The following is a 16,288-nucleotide window of genomic DNA, read 5'->3' on the forward strand; positions in this document are numbered from 1 at the left end:
TGGTGTTTGTGTCCTACCTCCTGGTTACTCTTTGATCTGAGGACTCAATCAAATGAATTGCTTCAGATCCTAGTTTCTGGGTATCCCCCTGTCCCCTTGTAACCATGAATTTACCAAAGATGAATTTTCTGGTCTTAAATTGTTCATTTCAGCTCCTACTGAAATGTCAAAACTGACAGAGTAGCAGCAACACCATTAAGGTGACATTTTTGCCATCCTCACCCCCTCCCCACTACAATTTTAAGATTTCTAACATACCCTTTTAAATCCCTTAATCTTAAATGCAGATTTTAAAAATCAGTTTGTGGTCAAAATATATCAACATTAAGAGTCTCCAAAGTAAAGATCAGACACATTCCATCTTTCACCTTTAGAGTGTCTCTCTATAAATATTTAATACACATTTTCAAGTAGCTGATTTAACATGTGAAGTTAAATTTGCAATTCTTGCTGTTCCAAACCCCTCCTCCTCTTGAAACATATTTTAAATAAACCAGTGTCTCTCTGGCCTCTAGCCATAATTCTTTCTCTCCTTGGAGCATGAGTTTTAGGTAAAACATGAAAACCACAGACCCAGTTGGGACTAGGATTAGTTTTAATCTTGAGGTGATTCCTACAGTTGTAGGACTTTGTCACTCCAGCTCCAACTAAGCTCTTCATCAAGTTGACTCCTATGGGCTGCAAGGTCAATCTCTGTTGCACTGGTAGTGTTTCATGGAAAAAAAATAAGAGTCCCATGAGAAGTGATCCATCAGTTCACATTCCCTAGAATACAATCAGAAGCCAAATGAATCATATCAAGTGTGACCATTACAGGCCTGAAAATGATTAATTAACTACTGATCCTCTGTGGTAGCAAGTTTCGAAAATCTGTAAATTCATAAGGGAACCAGTGAAGAATGTACAAGTAACAATTTACCTAATCTGTTAGCTCTGGTGTGCTGCCTGTTTGAAAACGCTTCATTTTTCTCGTTTCATGTGGCTCTTCAGAACATTTGCTTAGGACTCTGTCAGTAGGTTCAGTGCAACACTTCAGAGATGAAGTATTGCCATAGCATCTCCATACGATTTTTAGATTTCATAGCGGCTGCATTCATGGTCAGGGTTTTTTTGTTGTTTTTGTCTTCTCCTTCCACTTTACTTTTCCCAAGAGGTTCTCCCGCCCCCCTCTCCCCGCTTTTAAATCCTGAATCTAGTAGAGGATGCAAGCTCTACTTATTATTCTAAAGGCTGGAATTAATGCTGTTTCTCTTGTAATACTAACCAAAAATGAAGCTAGACTGACTTGTATAGAACAACAATTTTTACTGTGATGTTAACCATGTTATTTTTGTATTATAGTATTAATCACCACATTTTCACTCAAATACCAAACTTATTCTCCATACTCTGACAGGCATGTCCAGACATCCTCCAACTCCTGATATCCCTACCTTCTATCCCTTGTCTCCTGGTGGCGTAGGACAGATAACGCCACCTCTTGGCTGGTAAGATCCTCTTGCTGCTGCTTTGACATATGTTCACGCACATCCTCTAGGATTATTGAATGAAATGCAGAATTTATGAACTAAGAAAAACATCACTACAGTCAGAGAAATTACTATATTTTATTTTAGTTTGAAAGATCAACTTTTTTTTATCTTTGAAATGAATTGGATCTGTGTTTTAACATGTACAGGAATCGAAATACACAGATTTCACTTTGAAGTGAGAATAGTTTTTTATGGCTCACACTTCTGGGTCTTGACATGTGGTAGGATTGCAGAAAAACAGGTCTCAAGAAATGAAAGATCAATTTTTTTAACAAACAAAATTGCAATTACTTGTAACAAACTTTCAAGTATGGAATTGTTTATTTACTGGAAACTGCACCAAAATAGAGAATAAACTTTACATTATGTTCCTTACAGAATCACTAAGATTTGAGGACAGTACTCAGTTACTGGAGAGTTTGTATATTTTTGTTAATTTTTAACTCTAGCAATCTAAGGCTCCTACTCCCATATTCAGAGTAGGATTCCTTCAGGAGGTAGTATTTACATATAATGTCTCCCATTACAGGATGATCAATAATGCTTGATGCTTACTGTCTGAGAATCTCCAAGCATTTTAGAATGGATAACAAATGTGTATACATAACTGTAGGAGGACAATCTGAATGCAGAGGGGTTAAGTGAATTAGAATCCCATACCTTGTTACTCAATTCTGTGCCCTACCTAATGGTAAGTATTATCATTCCAATTTTAGATTGAGGGGAAACCAACATACATTTCAGACCAGATCATGCAAGGTGCTGAGCAGCCTCTCAACTTAAGGAGCCTGACTTGTTTATCTTAACCAAATGAAGGTTGAGGAGAAATGATTGCTCTAAATAAATTCATCAGAGGGATAAACAGCAGGGAGAGAGAGGAGTCTTTAAATTAAGGTCCAAAGTTGGAACAAGATGCAACAAATGGATATAAATTGGCCATCAAGAAGTTTAGACTAGAAATTTAGGTTGCTGATGGTCAGAGGAGAAGTTCCAAGGAGGGCAAAATACATAATGTGTATTAAGACTGAGCTTGATAAGGTTATGGAGGGGATGGTATGATGATTGCTTACAGTGGCAAATATCTCCAATGGCCAGAAATAGGACAGTAGATGAGGAGGGCTCAGAGTTACTACAGAGAATTCTTTCCCTGGTGTTTTGGCTGGTGGGTCTCACCCACATGCTCAAGGTCTGATTCCCAACTCCAGCTATGGCCGTCGAAGAATTTCGCTCCAGATCAGATTAGCAGAGATTCAGGGAGTCTTTCACCCTCCTCTGCAGCATGGAGCACAAGTCACTGGCTGGTTTGAACTGGAGTAGAGTAAATGGTGGATTCTCTGAAACTTGCAGTCTTTAAATCAAGATTTGAAGATTTAAGTAACTCAGCCAGAGGTTATGGGTCTATTGCAGGAGTGGCTGGGCAAGGGTCTGTGGCCTGCTGTGTGCAAGAGGTCAGGTCAGACTAGATGATCATGATGGTCGCTTCTGGACGTAAAGTCTGAGTCTGAGCTCTGGGTGCTCTGTACCGTGTGGTATCAGGACAAAAATCACTGGCTGAAAGCCACAATAGTAAGTTAATAACAAAGACAGAGCACCTGATTTCCAGTTTACTGTTCACTGGTCTCGGGACTGAGCTGCTGCCTCCACCTCTACTAGATGATTTCTGGTGGTCCTTTCCCAGCTTTGGTTAAGTGCCAGCATTTCTTCTGAATAGTTTATTGATGCAAAGATTGGGAGGGCGTGGAAGGGAGGAAGGAAACTGGAAGGAAAAGGAGAGACTATTTAATTGTAAAATTTGGAAATCCACTCAGCGGTGCTCACTCATACCTGAACATATTCCACAGTCAGTTATGCTCTGCCTCTTTCCAGCTCATTTCTGTGCTGCAGCATTACTGAGATTTCTATCACTTTTTTCTGGGTTTGAGCACTCTTACTCCCCCCCCCCCACTCACTTAGTGTGAAAACTCTCATCCTGAGCATTATAAATGCTAGCAGCTTTGGAAGTCCTAGTTTTAACACTAAATTTGTCTATCAATAAGTGTTTGAATAGAATTGATTGAGCTTAGTCTTTCAAAGCTGGATCAATTATTCTGTCTGAACTTTATTACTTGAGTGCATTAATCCTTGTTCAAGAGTTGCATCAATGCCAACTGGAAGTGAAGACGATGTGAACTAAGCAGAAAAAGTTGAAAGTGTTTGAAGCATTAATTGGTGATAGAATTCCATATATAGTGACAATATCTGTAAGAAATTCTAAAGAATGGTGGGGTTTCAAATGAGCTGGTTTTAGTCACTTGATTGCCCCTCCTCCCCCAAAAAGCCTTAAACCCAAGTAACTAAAGTGTACTTTTAATTTTATTTATATTTATTGATAAAATATAACTTTTGTTTAGCTTCTTAAAAGTGCTGACAACTTGTGACATGCTGTATGAAATGTAAAATGAAGATAGGCCTGGGATTTCAAAAATTCCACCCCCCCCCCCCCAAAAGAAAGAAGACTCTCCAAATAGTTCTGTGGGAGTCACTGTTAATACACTACCAGTGCGCCAGACTCTGGTACTCATACACTGATTGCAGTGGGACTATTGTTCCACAGGAGTTGAGGGTATTGGAATCTGGCCCAATGACTTAAAACTAGGCAATGTTTTTTTTGTTTTTTAAACAAAACCTAGATTACGAATATCTTTTCAGTGGGCGAGAGAGAAATCTTATTCAGTGCAAGCATGTAGACACCCATGAGCTACAGAATACATGGACATAACTGTTTATGCTACCATGCTGAGTTCCCATCAAGTGCTTGTGACTCTAGGGTATCTTTTAATACAATATCATATTATTGATGGGTTCCTTTCTTCTGTGACCTCAGGCAAGGTCAGCCTGTATATCCCATCTCGAGTGGATTCAGGCAGCCCTACCCATCCTCACTCTCAGTCGACCCTTCCATGTCCAGGTAGGTGTAGGAGGTGTATGACCGGGGAGTAACTGCTGGCATTAAAGGGCAAGTTGCTCTTCTGCTTGCATCTTGGTCTGCCTTTGTTTGCTTTTCAGTCAGCGAAAAATGTATGTATAATTTTTATTTAAAATGTTTGTGTATGTATAGTTTGCCTGGATCCCACACTAGTCTCATTCAGTATTTCCCTGGCAGTCAGTGAAGTATTGAAATTAGAACTCTTATGAATTGTACTAATGGATAATCAAACCATTTCATATAACATGGGCATTGTTTGTTAGACACAATGAATTAGGAAATATCCCAGTTTGTATTCTTCAAATATGAAACCAGGCAAAACTTCTCATTCCAGTTTGAATTATGTAATTACACTCTTAAATAGTTCAAATTGGGTTCTGTGCCATGTGGAAATATGCAGAACTACTCCCCAGTTGGAATTTCTTAGCCCAAAGCTATTAGAAGGAAAGGGATGCCAACACGCTGTAAATACACACAGTATGTCTGTACTGGTGTGTGAATCAGGCACTATGTTTACATATTAGCGCAAGCAAGCAATGCTAAATGAGACTTGGCCATGCCAAACTCCAAGTCTTCTCTGTGTAATGCTTTTGCAGTCTGGAAAGGTGGCTTACACATCCTGTGCTTGGTGTACACAAGGTTGCAATGTCTCATCTCTGCATTTTGTTTTGCTTTCACACTGGGCTTTGGATTGTACACTTAAGTGGTGGGCTCCTGACAACTTTTTATATGGGCATCTGTGTTTAATTACTCTTCCTCTACTCCTTTTCAGGTGAACTACAGGCATGTTTCAGTCAGGGTATCCAAGAGGGAAAATAGCTGCTCTCCCCACAACAAACTTTGCCCCTTCTCAACCTCATTCTGTTGGGTTACTGGGCTCTCTTGTGCAAATCACTGTAGCATAAGCTTTAACACTGACAAATGCAGTAAACTGCTCTCTTTTGGGGCTTGATCCTGCAAGTACTGAACACTTGGGACTGCAATCCAGCAAGCTACCGAAGCATGTGCTTGCTTTTACAGCAGACTGTTTTGCATGCTCAAGGATAAACATGTGCTTGAATGCATTGCTTGATTGGAGCAAGAATGCTCAGCACTTTGAGGATCGTACACCTGATTATGAGGATAACTTCATTCTTAACACAATGAAAGGGAACGTCGTCTAGTTCTGGAAGAACCAGTTGGTTTTCCCTTCCAAAATACCAGATTTGCCTTCAGAGTTAGAAGATTTAGCCCAGAATGTCGGGGAAGTAGGGGTATAGGTGAAATGCTCTTGGACCCTTACATGTTTACTTTAAAATATTTTGAAAAGCAAAAGGTTCTAAACTAAATACCAACATACCTATGGGTTTTTTTGAAAGAACTGTTCTCTTCCTTTTTGCCCTCCCCCTGCATGGCAGTTCCCTCCTTTGTTAGCTGGTGATGGATATTTTCAGCATTTGTATGCTGCTATGGAAATGTCCCTTTTGGTTAAGGGGAAATGTATTTTTGTTGATATCTAGTGCAACAGTAGGTATGTTACACTTACTTGTGTACATTGCCATCTCTTTATCTGAGAAGTAACAAAATAACTTCTTCAGACCAAAATGTTGGCCTGTTTTGAATAAGCTTAGATACAATGCATGACTCTTCACTAACTAATTTTTACATATTCTTTGTTGCAAGCTGTGTAGTGTTCTACTGCTAATGTACAAGCTTTGGATGTGCAGCCTGTTCTTCCTATTGTTATAGACTCTCTACTTGGTTTGTTTTTTTAGGTTTTCACATCATATGATTCCTGGTCCTGCAGGCCCTCATGCAACTGGAATTCCTCACCCAGCTATTGTAACACCTCAAGTCAAACAAGAACATCCACACACTGACAGCGACTTAATGCATGTGTGAGTCTGCCTTTCTGTGCTAGCCCTTAAATCCTGAAGTGTTTGCAGATTAATAGTTAAAAGGAGGGCTGAGAAGTAAAAAAAAAAAAAAAAAAAAAAAAAAAGCAAGTGTCCTTTATAGTCACTCTGAATTATGATTCTGTAAAAGTTTGCCATAACTAAAGGGGGGAGTGGATGGCTCATTGGAGGAGTATTGAGATGAATGAAGCCTTTATTTCTAGGTCACTCCCTTGAATGTTATCTAAGGTGGTAGCTGCCGAAAGCTGTATTGCCATTTGGTGGCATATCTGAAGCTAGGCTTGTGAGCTGATAGTCAGTCAGTTTCTAGTGCAAAGGTGTTAACTACAAAAGCCACCACTATAATTTGGCATCCTTTTTAGCAGATGAACACAGAGGGCTCAAGAAATAAATGGGCAAGGAGACTGACCTACCTTTTCACCCCTAAAGATGTCCTTCCAGAGCACTGGGGAATCATGCTGGCAGAGTGTGTTTTTCATGGATAAATCAAGTACAATTTCATTCATCAAGGACTGCCAATCCAACAGTCCTCCCATGAGCACTAAATTCAGTCCTAAGTACAGAATACAGTAGAACGTCATGGTTACGAACACCTCAGGAATGGAGGCTGTTCATAACTCTGAACAAAATGTTACAGTTGTTCTTTCACAAGTTTACAACCGAACATTGACTTAATACAGCTTTGAAACTTTGCTAGGCAGAAGAAAAATGCTGTTTTTAGCCATTTTAATTTAAATTCAGCAAGCACAGAAAGTTTCCTTACCTCGTCAAAACTTTTAGTAAACTTCCCTTTTATTTTTTAGTAGTGTAACACAGTACTGTACAGTATTTGCTTTTCTTTTCTTCATTTTCCTCCTCCTCCTCTTTCCATCTCCACTTCTGGCTCAAATGAGGCATGTGGTTGACCAGTCAGTTCGTAACTCTGGTGTTCGTAACATTGAGATTCTTCTGTAAGTTCAAAAGTTGCATTAGTAGATCAAACATGAGCTCTCAAACTTAACATACAGTAGCACATCCTTAATTTCAAATTGAAGCTTGAAAATATTCCTCTCAATAACTTTTAGGCTAAAGGTAAATAGATGTTTTGTCTTTTTTTCCCCCCACCACGTTTTAGGAAGCCTCAGCATGAACAGAGAAAAGAGCAAGAGCCGAAAAGACCTCACATTAAAAAACCTCTGAATGCTTTTATGTTATACATGAAAGAAATGAGAGCAAACGTCGTAGCAGAGTGTACTCTGAAAGAGAGTGCAGCTATCAACCAGATTCTTGGCAGAAGGGTATGTACAGTAATATGTACTTACTAGTAATTGGTGTATATAGCCTTTTTAGACGGTTTTAAGGCAAACTTCTTGGCTTGATGTGTTGACTAGAATACACATTAACGGTTAGTAGAAGCAAGGATATGCAACTAAAAATAAAAACCGTCGTCTTGATTTCATGCAGGGGAGTTAGCCATATCATCAGACTTGCCCCTCTCTTTTTGATTGCAGCACTCAACATAAAAGTTGTGATTCTGTCTAATGTGTTTGTTACCAAGGACTGTCTTAATATTTTCCTAACTCTATCTTGGGAGTAAAAAGCAAGTGGAAAGAGACTTTTATTAGATTCAGTTGATCTAAAAATGAAATGCAGGTTCTAAGTAGGACCACAATCCATCCCTCGGACTTGTCTACACTTAAAATGCCACAGCAGCATAGCTGTAGCTTCAGTGTAGACACTACCTATGCTGAGAGGAGGGATGCTCTCATTGTAGATAATCCTCAAGAGGTGGTAGTTAGGTCGACAGGAGGATTCTTTGCTGTCTACACTGGGGGTTAGGTTGGTTTAACTGCATTGTTTGTGGTGTGAATTTTTCACATCACTCTGTGATGTAGTTATACCAACCTATCTTCCTATTGTAGACCAGACCTTAGAATTATCCATGCCCAGCATGAGTAAACTAGCCAAGGAGTATTGCCTTGGTACACTGCATTTTTACTTTAGAAATCAGATCAGAACACGTGCAAGGAACATGATTAAAAAGCTCCTCTCTCTCCTCTTTCTGTGCAAGTTCTGAGACTGCCAATAAGATCAGTTTTTCTCTCTCTTCTGGGGCTTCTTTAGTTTGACCTGTGCTTGCCAGATACTTAAAGCCCTTGGCTTTTAAAACAGTTTGATGTCAATGTGATTATGGTTCTGTTCGTAAAGTATATTATAGAGTTTGCTTTCTGGCTCCATCAAAACATGCTTTATTTGATTAAGATTATTCTTATATAAAAAAATAATATATTCACCTTCTCTCCACTAATCATTCTGGCCTTGATGCTCCATTTTGTTTATCTCACAAGTCTCAGAATCTTTTAATCCAGGCTATCACGCTAATCTCACTAATGTACCTCAAGACCTACTTTTAAGGTGTGTCAACTATATGTGGCTCTTACTTTCTAACTAATCCACCGCCACCCCATCTCCTGCAATGAAACAAAACAAACGTGAAACATAGGTACATGCGTACGTGTGTGTTTGTGTGTGCCTCTTGAGTGTTTGTAACCCTTAGGCCTAGTCTACACTCCAGTTAGGTTGACCCAGCTACATTGTTCAGGGGCCTGAAAAATCCACACCCCTGAGTAACACGGTAAAGCTGACTACCCTTGATGTAGACAGTGCTAGGCCAATGGAAAAATTCTTCTGTCAACCTAGCTAGCTCTTCTTGGGGAGGTAGATTACCTGTGCTGATAGGAGAACCCTCCTGTTGGTGTAAATAGTGTCTATGCTGAAGTGCTGCAGCTGCACCACTCTAGCGTGTCAAGTGAAGATGAGCCCTTATTTGCTATCTCTCCTTCATCCCCTTTCATTGCCTCTTGTCAGTTAGACACAGGGACATGGTCTCTGCCTCAAAGAGCTTGTATTCTGACACCCTTGCAGGCTTTTGGGCATTCTGATGCTATTGTGAAATGGTGACTTCTTTGACAAATTCCTAGCTGTAAGTGGGACGAGTTCCTATTCTGTGAGCCTCTCTGGAGTCTAGATTTGAAGTTGGCAGCACTTTGGGATCAGTGAGAACTGTTGACTGTAGTGGATGCAACTGTTAAATATCAAGACGTAGATATCTAATAAAAAAAACCCATGAAAATTGCAGAATCTGACAAAATGCAACTTTATGGGTCTTCGTGTCTACTCTTTAGTGAAATTAGAACTTATCTATAGATTATGATGGCTCCTAATGCCTGCCTATCTTTTTTTTTTTTTTTTTTTTTTTAAGCATCAGATAATGTAATAGGGCCTTGTTTTATGCCCATAAAAGCCAGGAAATGCAGCCTTAAGGCTGCAAATCTAGGCTATCATTCTAGCCTTACTAGCATCGTTACACCTGCCCTCTCAACACCCCCCATCATACTTGGCATAACTTTGTGAATGAAGGTCTCTATGCTAGCTCCAATGTGCATTCTGAACTCTGAATTCTCTTGCTTTCCTGAGTTTTTTTTAGACCCTGAATTGAAATCCTTTTATATAGTAGTAGTCAATGAAACTTTAATTTGAACATGTGTAGCACACTTTCAAGAGGTGTGATATGGGAGAACATCTCCTTTATCCAAAGGGGCCTCTGCACATGTACAAGTAAATCTTCTGCAAGATTTTGAAGTCCAGGCTTTGCTGGATAGTCCAGGAGTCTGAACGATTAAGCCAATGAGAAATGAAACTCCTGCTGCTCTGCCACATCAGAAACAGTTACATGACCTTTAGGAACCAGTGACCCCAGAAAATAAAATGTAATTCCTCGTGCCACTGCACTTTCATCTCCTCATGTTACATGTAAACTTCCTACTAAGTTTTGAATGGAAAGGTGAGCTCCCTTTATTAGATGTTTTTATTTTCATGGTCGTAAGGCAGCTATAGTCAATGCATCATTTTGCTATGAACTGCATAATCTTACCAAAAACATGTCTATCTTATCTGGAACACTTTTCTAAGCATTTTCACTTTCCGTGCATTGGAGCAGAAATGCCTAAACTGGCAGCTAGTTGAGGTGTACTCAGACCTTTCTAGTCTAGCCTCTCTTTCTATTGAAAGTTGGCTGCCTTAGCTGTGTCGACCTGGTGCCTGAATGGCGTTCTTTGTGTGGAATTTGTTCCATAGCTGTTACTTTCGTTTTACTGGCTGTCCCAGGTTGACTGACTGCTCAGATGTAAAAGACTAACATTATTTATTCTGGAATAGTCAGTGCTTTTTGGAGAGCATTGAGATACCATGCATTTAGTTTGGTAGAAAGCCATCAATAGGCTAGATTGTTATGATTTCAGCAACATATTGGAACTTGCCAAGTTAAAACCAAACCCTTAACTGTGCATCTTTGACATAAGTGTCAAAAAGACATTAAAAGGACACTCCTGACCCGAAATCCTCGTCTTTTGTTAAAAGTAGTTAGTTTCAGTTGGGCACTCCTGCTTCTGAGTCTGCCTGCTAGTTTGTCACGTCGTCATTTTTAAAAATAACTCTTCCATGTTATGTGAAGAATCCAAACAAACAAGGGAAATGGCTCTTCTGGGGAAAACCACAAATTTGACTCTGCACAAGTTTAAAAAGTTATCTAAACTCTTTAGTTCCAAAGCCGAAAAGGGTCAGACATTGACCCCTGTTATCTGGCAGTGCCCTGCCAACTATGCAGGTTAGTTTTTAAAAGAGGGTAATAATGAAGCATTGCTTTTTTTTGGCCTTTGGAAATTCACTAATGAAGCTAGAAAGATGAAAAGGAGGAATGTCCTTGTTCCAGTATTTTTAGAAACTTTTCTCTGCACCCAGCAGCCAACAAAAGACTGGTTTAATGTTTGCAGGGGGACAGGTCACAGTCAGAGCTGCAGATGCCGCTGCAATGTGGAATTGATGGTTCCAAGGATATGCTTCAGCTATCTGGTTGCCTTACTGGTGCAAATTTGCAAAAGTTAATTTTCTATATTACCATAGTGCCTAGGCGTCCCAATCATGGAACAGGATCTCACAGTGCTAGGCACTGTACAGATACCAAACAAAAAGTCCCTTTCCCAAATAGCTTCTGACGTTTTCTGTAACTTCATTTACCAGCCTTCATGTTAGAGTCGAGCCTATAGGAATATGGATATATTAGTTGTTTTTAAACCTAAGACAGGAGGCTCTCTTGTATTTGAGCCTTACTTAGGCTGTCTCTCCACTGTGGAGAGAGTACTAGCATAGCTATGCCGGCCTTCCCCTGTACTGTAGAGATATGTCCTGTATACTTATGGGAGGTTTTTTCCATAAATTTAGAAACATCACCCACATTCTCCCGTTGACACAGCTGTGCCTGTATTGAGGGTTCAGTTGACATAGCTGTGTCTGTCAGCAGTGTGACTCGCCATGACCAACGTAGCTACAGCAACCTAATGTCTGAGTGTAGACCAAGCCTTAGGCCTAGTCTTAACTCTTAAAAAAACAAACCCAGTCTAGGTACATCACTTGGGGCTGTGAAAAAATTTGCCCCAAGTGCTGGGGTTAGGTTGACCTCATCCCTGGAGTAGATGCAGCAAGGTTGATGGGAAAAATTCTTCCATTGACCTAGCTACTTCCTTTTGAGAGACATTAACTACACTGATGGAAAAACCCCTTCCGTCGATTGTAGGAAGCATCTACAGTATGGTGCTATGGCTACACAGTTTCACTGCTGTAGTGTAGACATACCTTTAATGTTTGCACTCAAATATGTGAAATGGAGAAGGTTGTATAAAGGCACATTTGTTTTATTACCAGTACTGTGGGCTTCTCATGTGACGATGGGCAATCATGGCTTCTTGAATAGATTATATGGAGAATCCTCTAGTTGGCATAAACAAATTTTGTCTTGCTCCAGGCTTACAAATGTTCAAATGGTTGGGTAGGAAATGCTAGAGCTCATGATCAGTAATGAATTTCTTCTCCACTTGCAGGGGGAAAGGACCAAAAAAGGGTCACAGAAACATTTGTTCATGAGACACATTGCTTGAGTGTGATGTATTTCCTAGTTTAACACTGTTTGTTTTATTTCCAGTGGCATGCTCTCTCCCGTGAAGAACAAGCTAAATATTATGAACTAGCTCGGAAAGAAAGGCAGCTACACATGCAGCTTTACCCAGGCTGGTCTGCAAGAGATAACTATGTAAGTCGTTCACTTGATGGATATTTTCAACTAGTGTTTCCTAACTGATTTTTAGTTTAAAAGGCTCTGGGAGGGGGGGTGGTAAAGGGTCATAAAAAAATTAGCCTTGTATTTACTTTTCTTTAAGGAAATCTGCTAGCAGTTGCATTAGTCCTTCTTGTGTCATAATTACAAATTAGTGTAGAACTGTGTGGGTGGAGTAGATAAGAAACAAAGGGAGTTTGGTCACCTTAAGTCCCTTAGGCTTCTCTGAAAATCCTAGCCTAAAATGACAATACGTATAGATGTGTAAAAGTTTTGGTCTTCACTTTAAACATCCAAGTTTGGAAAACTTTGTAGCCTAATACTTTGAGTGATGCATGAGCATGATGTCTCATCTTTTTCTGAAAGAGGAAACTAATTCTACATGTTGAACTTTGAGGGAATTAAGATTTTTGTCCTCCCTTAAGATTATCATGTGGCCTATACAATTTATTATATTACTACGTATAGCTCTGTGAAAGCCACTCTTTTCAAATTTCACGTGCTGTTTTCCATTTGGTCTTGGCCTATTGCTATCCAAAAATCTTCTTTTGAGAGAACTTCCACAGAATGGACACTTTTATAGGAGAACGTAAAAATCAGTGTGTTTGCGGAAAAGTGATCTTTATCTCAAATCTTAAAATTTCTCATTTCTCCAAAAATCCTAAATTACTTTGAAATACCAAATCAAGTTGTGAATAAAGTTTTCAGCATGAGGCCACCCTGAGTAAGATCCAAAGTAGAGGAAAAGACTTATTTACAGTGTTTGATGAGATGTTTCTTCATTGTACATGTAATTGTAAGAGATTTATGAACGGAAGGAAAATGCAGTTGGCTAAAATCTGGCCCTTGCTCATGCTGCATTCTGGAGTGAATATTCAAAGCTGTGGAGAGAATTTAGCCTTGTGAGAGCCAAGCAATTAAATATCAGTCTGCTGCTCTGAAAGTGTAGCCTTTTGAATCTACCGTATCCAAACTGATCTATTGCCCATTGATTGCTGAAAAGGAGGCTCAAAACTTAATTTCATAATGTCTGTGCTTGTAACTACTTTAACAGGTCAAAATGTGACCTGGTCAAATGTGACCTGGTCAAAACATGAAGCTTCTGGTTCTGTAGAAAGCAGCATCCTAGCTGCTGACTTGGGAGAGCAGGGTTTAATTTCCGCCTCTGCAACCTGTGATCTTGGTCACTTAGAGAAATGCACTTTATTACACTATCTTACAGGTGTTGGAGAATAAATATTCTAATCATTGTGTGATGCTCTGATCCTGGAGCTAAATAAAGCTGCCTTTTTAATCGTTTTGGAGCACTAAAGCCTATTTGTGAACTCAGGTTGAATTTGACTCAGATTTTTAACAAGAAAAAAACAGAAGAATTTCAAAAGAAAAAATGTTTTGTTTAGAGTTTTGTGTGTCTAAACATTGGCCACATTTGAATTTGAAATCTTCATATAAATAAATAAAAACCCACACTGGCTGAAAAACACCAGAAAATAGCAGAATCACAACAAAGCACTCCAGATGTTCTGAGTCAACTGAAAACAAATACCTAAAAGAGCCCATGGTAGCTACAGTTTTCATTATAGACCAGTTTTTCTTAGGGTTTATTTGTGAGTTAAACTCGGAGTGTGGGGTGTGGGGGGGAATTCTTAGCAGTGAGGGTGTTAGTCAGGTCAAGTGGTTTCAGGGCTGCTATTTTTACCAAAATAAATGGCTTGTTCCCACCTGACTCCCATGCCCAGCTATGTTAGCACACACTTATTACTTCTTGTGAGCCCTATCTATGGTAAGAGATTGACCTGTTCCACCTATTAATAGACTCTTCTGTGCCACCCATCACCATCGTATTTGTGCACTTCACCACAGAGCTTTCCTCTTACGGAATATTCCAAGTTGCAGCTGCATCGGGCTCCCTGTTCTGTTGCATGGCCAGCCCAGTAGTACTCCACAGATGAACCAGAGAGCTAGGCAATATCTGTAACAGGGCCTTGGGTAGGAGAACCAGCATCTTTGTGAGGAAATGCTGGCAATAAACTATAGGGAAGTTGGGTTTGATATCTATCTCCAGTGCAGCACCTCCAGATTAATGATTTGTTGGCATTATTTTCAAGTCCAAATCAGAGCATGCTGCTAGCCATTACATTCTGACAGTGAGGCAGAAGTGCCATGTTGAGACTGTTGGGTATTTTTGATGTTGCAAATAAGGGCACTCCTGTTTTTGGTGTCACCAACTGTTTTTTGTTTTAGTACTCTATCACACTTTCTCTGGGTGCATGTGTATGATGGACACAAGGTTGCAGTTCCTTTTTCTCTTAGAAGAATACAGTTCTGTGTCATGGAGGTGATGAGCAGAACAGCCCAGCAGAGAGCAGTTTATGACTTAAAATAAATTGCTTCAACAGTGATTCACTTTTTTAAAATGGTCACTTTGCCTGGTTATATTTGAATTGGACTTTAGACTGGTCAATATACATCTAGTACATGAGGTATAAATACTCTTGGATGTTACTATGTTTTGGGGCTATTAATGTATATAACATCTCTTCCCCCTCCCCCTCAGTCCATGTGATGCTTTTGTTTTATTCGGGCTTTCTCCGAAATCTCATGAGAAGGAACATTTTCTAAGTGCATTGTTGTTTAAGGTGACAAGATCCTTGGCAAAAAAAAAAATTTCTCATGGTATTCTTGAAAAGACATTGAATTGGGATACTCGTCAGTAAAGAGGGGGAAATTGCTAGCAAAACTACTTCTGTCATTTGATAACACCATTGCGAGAGACCCAAGAAAATAATGTTAATGTAGCAATGTCTGAGCTGTCAGAATTTAATTCCTTTTTGGGGGGAATGCTGACAACTAACTTTTCCCAGATTTCCTGATCTAATTTCAGATAGTTTTCATCTAGCATCTTAATAGTCCAGTGTATTCATAACTTCACCTCAGATTGTAGGGTCAAACAAAAAAAGGTCTTGCTCTCCTGATATTCTCAAACTACATGTTGCATCATGACAGCCGCTCTGTAAAGAAGCACTCTCTCTAGAGATCCAGGTGGCACAGGTGCTGATGTGCTTTTGGAGCCCTTGAAGTTTGGTTTTGCTCACAAGTTAAGTGTTTGGTCTTGATCTAGCCTCTGGAAGCTGATTCAGATCCAGTTATCTGGTGCTATTGGCACTCTGCTAAGGACAGTCAAGGAGGTGAACATCAGGAGTGATGCAGGCCAGGATTGGCAGAGTGCTGAGTGGAAACTGGCATAATGTTTGGAAATAGACTCTTAACAAATACTAGCTGGGTCAGATCACAGACTTACTCTTCCTCATCATCCCAAGGAAGTTTAGAAGACCAGAGTTTTGATAGCAATGTAGGGCAGGAAAGAAACGCCGCTGAAGGATGTAGAGATGGCAGTTAGAACGGGCGAAGGCCAACAGAAGCTAAAATTGTGGGCCTTGTTAAAAACTGAAGCTTTGTAAAAGATTGCAGATGAGGTCCTGCCCTCTTTCATATATGAAGAGGGAAACGGTTAACTCCTGACACATTCTTTTACTATGTGAGTTGGCATGACTGTTAGGTGGCCACATAAGTGCTTATATAGTGTTAAAGCAAGGCAGGAGTTCTGGTCATATCTAAAGCCTTTATGACCTATCCTTAACCGTTCTGTTGCATTCAGTGGCTAAAAAATTGTTGTGATCCTGGGCAAATAATCTAACATTATATGCCTTTGTTTACACATGTGAAGTAGATATCCCTACCACGTGTG

General features: G+C 39.8%; 1 protein-coding gene across 6 annotated transcripts in view; it reads left to right on the top strand.

The window, feature by feature from the left end:
• The window catches only part of LEF1 (lymphoid enhancer binding factor 1), a 96,408-nt gene that overhangs the window by 62,562 nt on the left and 17,558 nt on the right, over positions 1-16,288 (top strand). For 3 of the 6 annotated variants that reach the window (XM_075066212.1, XM_032802254.2, XM_032802255.2), the window contains exons 6-10: positions 1,397-1,487; positions 4,396-4,479; positions 6,252-6,374; positions 7,507-7,669; positions 12,409-12,516. In XM_075066212.1, coding sequence (XP_074922313.1) covers positions 1,397-1,487; positions 4,396-4,479; positions 6,252-6,374; positions 7,507-7,669; positions 12,409-12,516 — 569 coding nt within the window. The remainder of the gene's footprint in view (positions 1-1,396; positions 1,488-4,395; positions 4,480-6,251; positions 6,375-7,506; positions 7,670-12,408; positions 12,517-16,288) is intronic. The other 3 variants (XM_075066213.1, XM_032802259.2, XM_032802260.2) reach the window with 1 other exon arrangement.

Source organism: Chelonoidis abingdonii, chromosome 5, assembly GCF_003597395.2.
Source record: "Chelonoidis abingdonii isolate Lonesome George chromosome 5, CheloAbing_2.0, whole genome shotgun sequence".
In the NCBI taxonomy this organism is placed as follows: domain Eukaryota; kingdom Metazoa; phylum Chordata; order Testudines; family Testudinidae; genus Chelonoidis; species Chelonoidis abingdonii.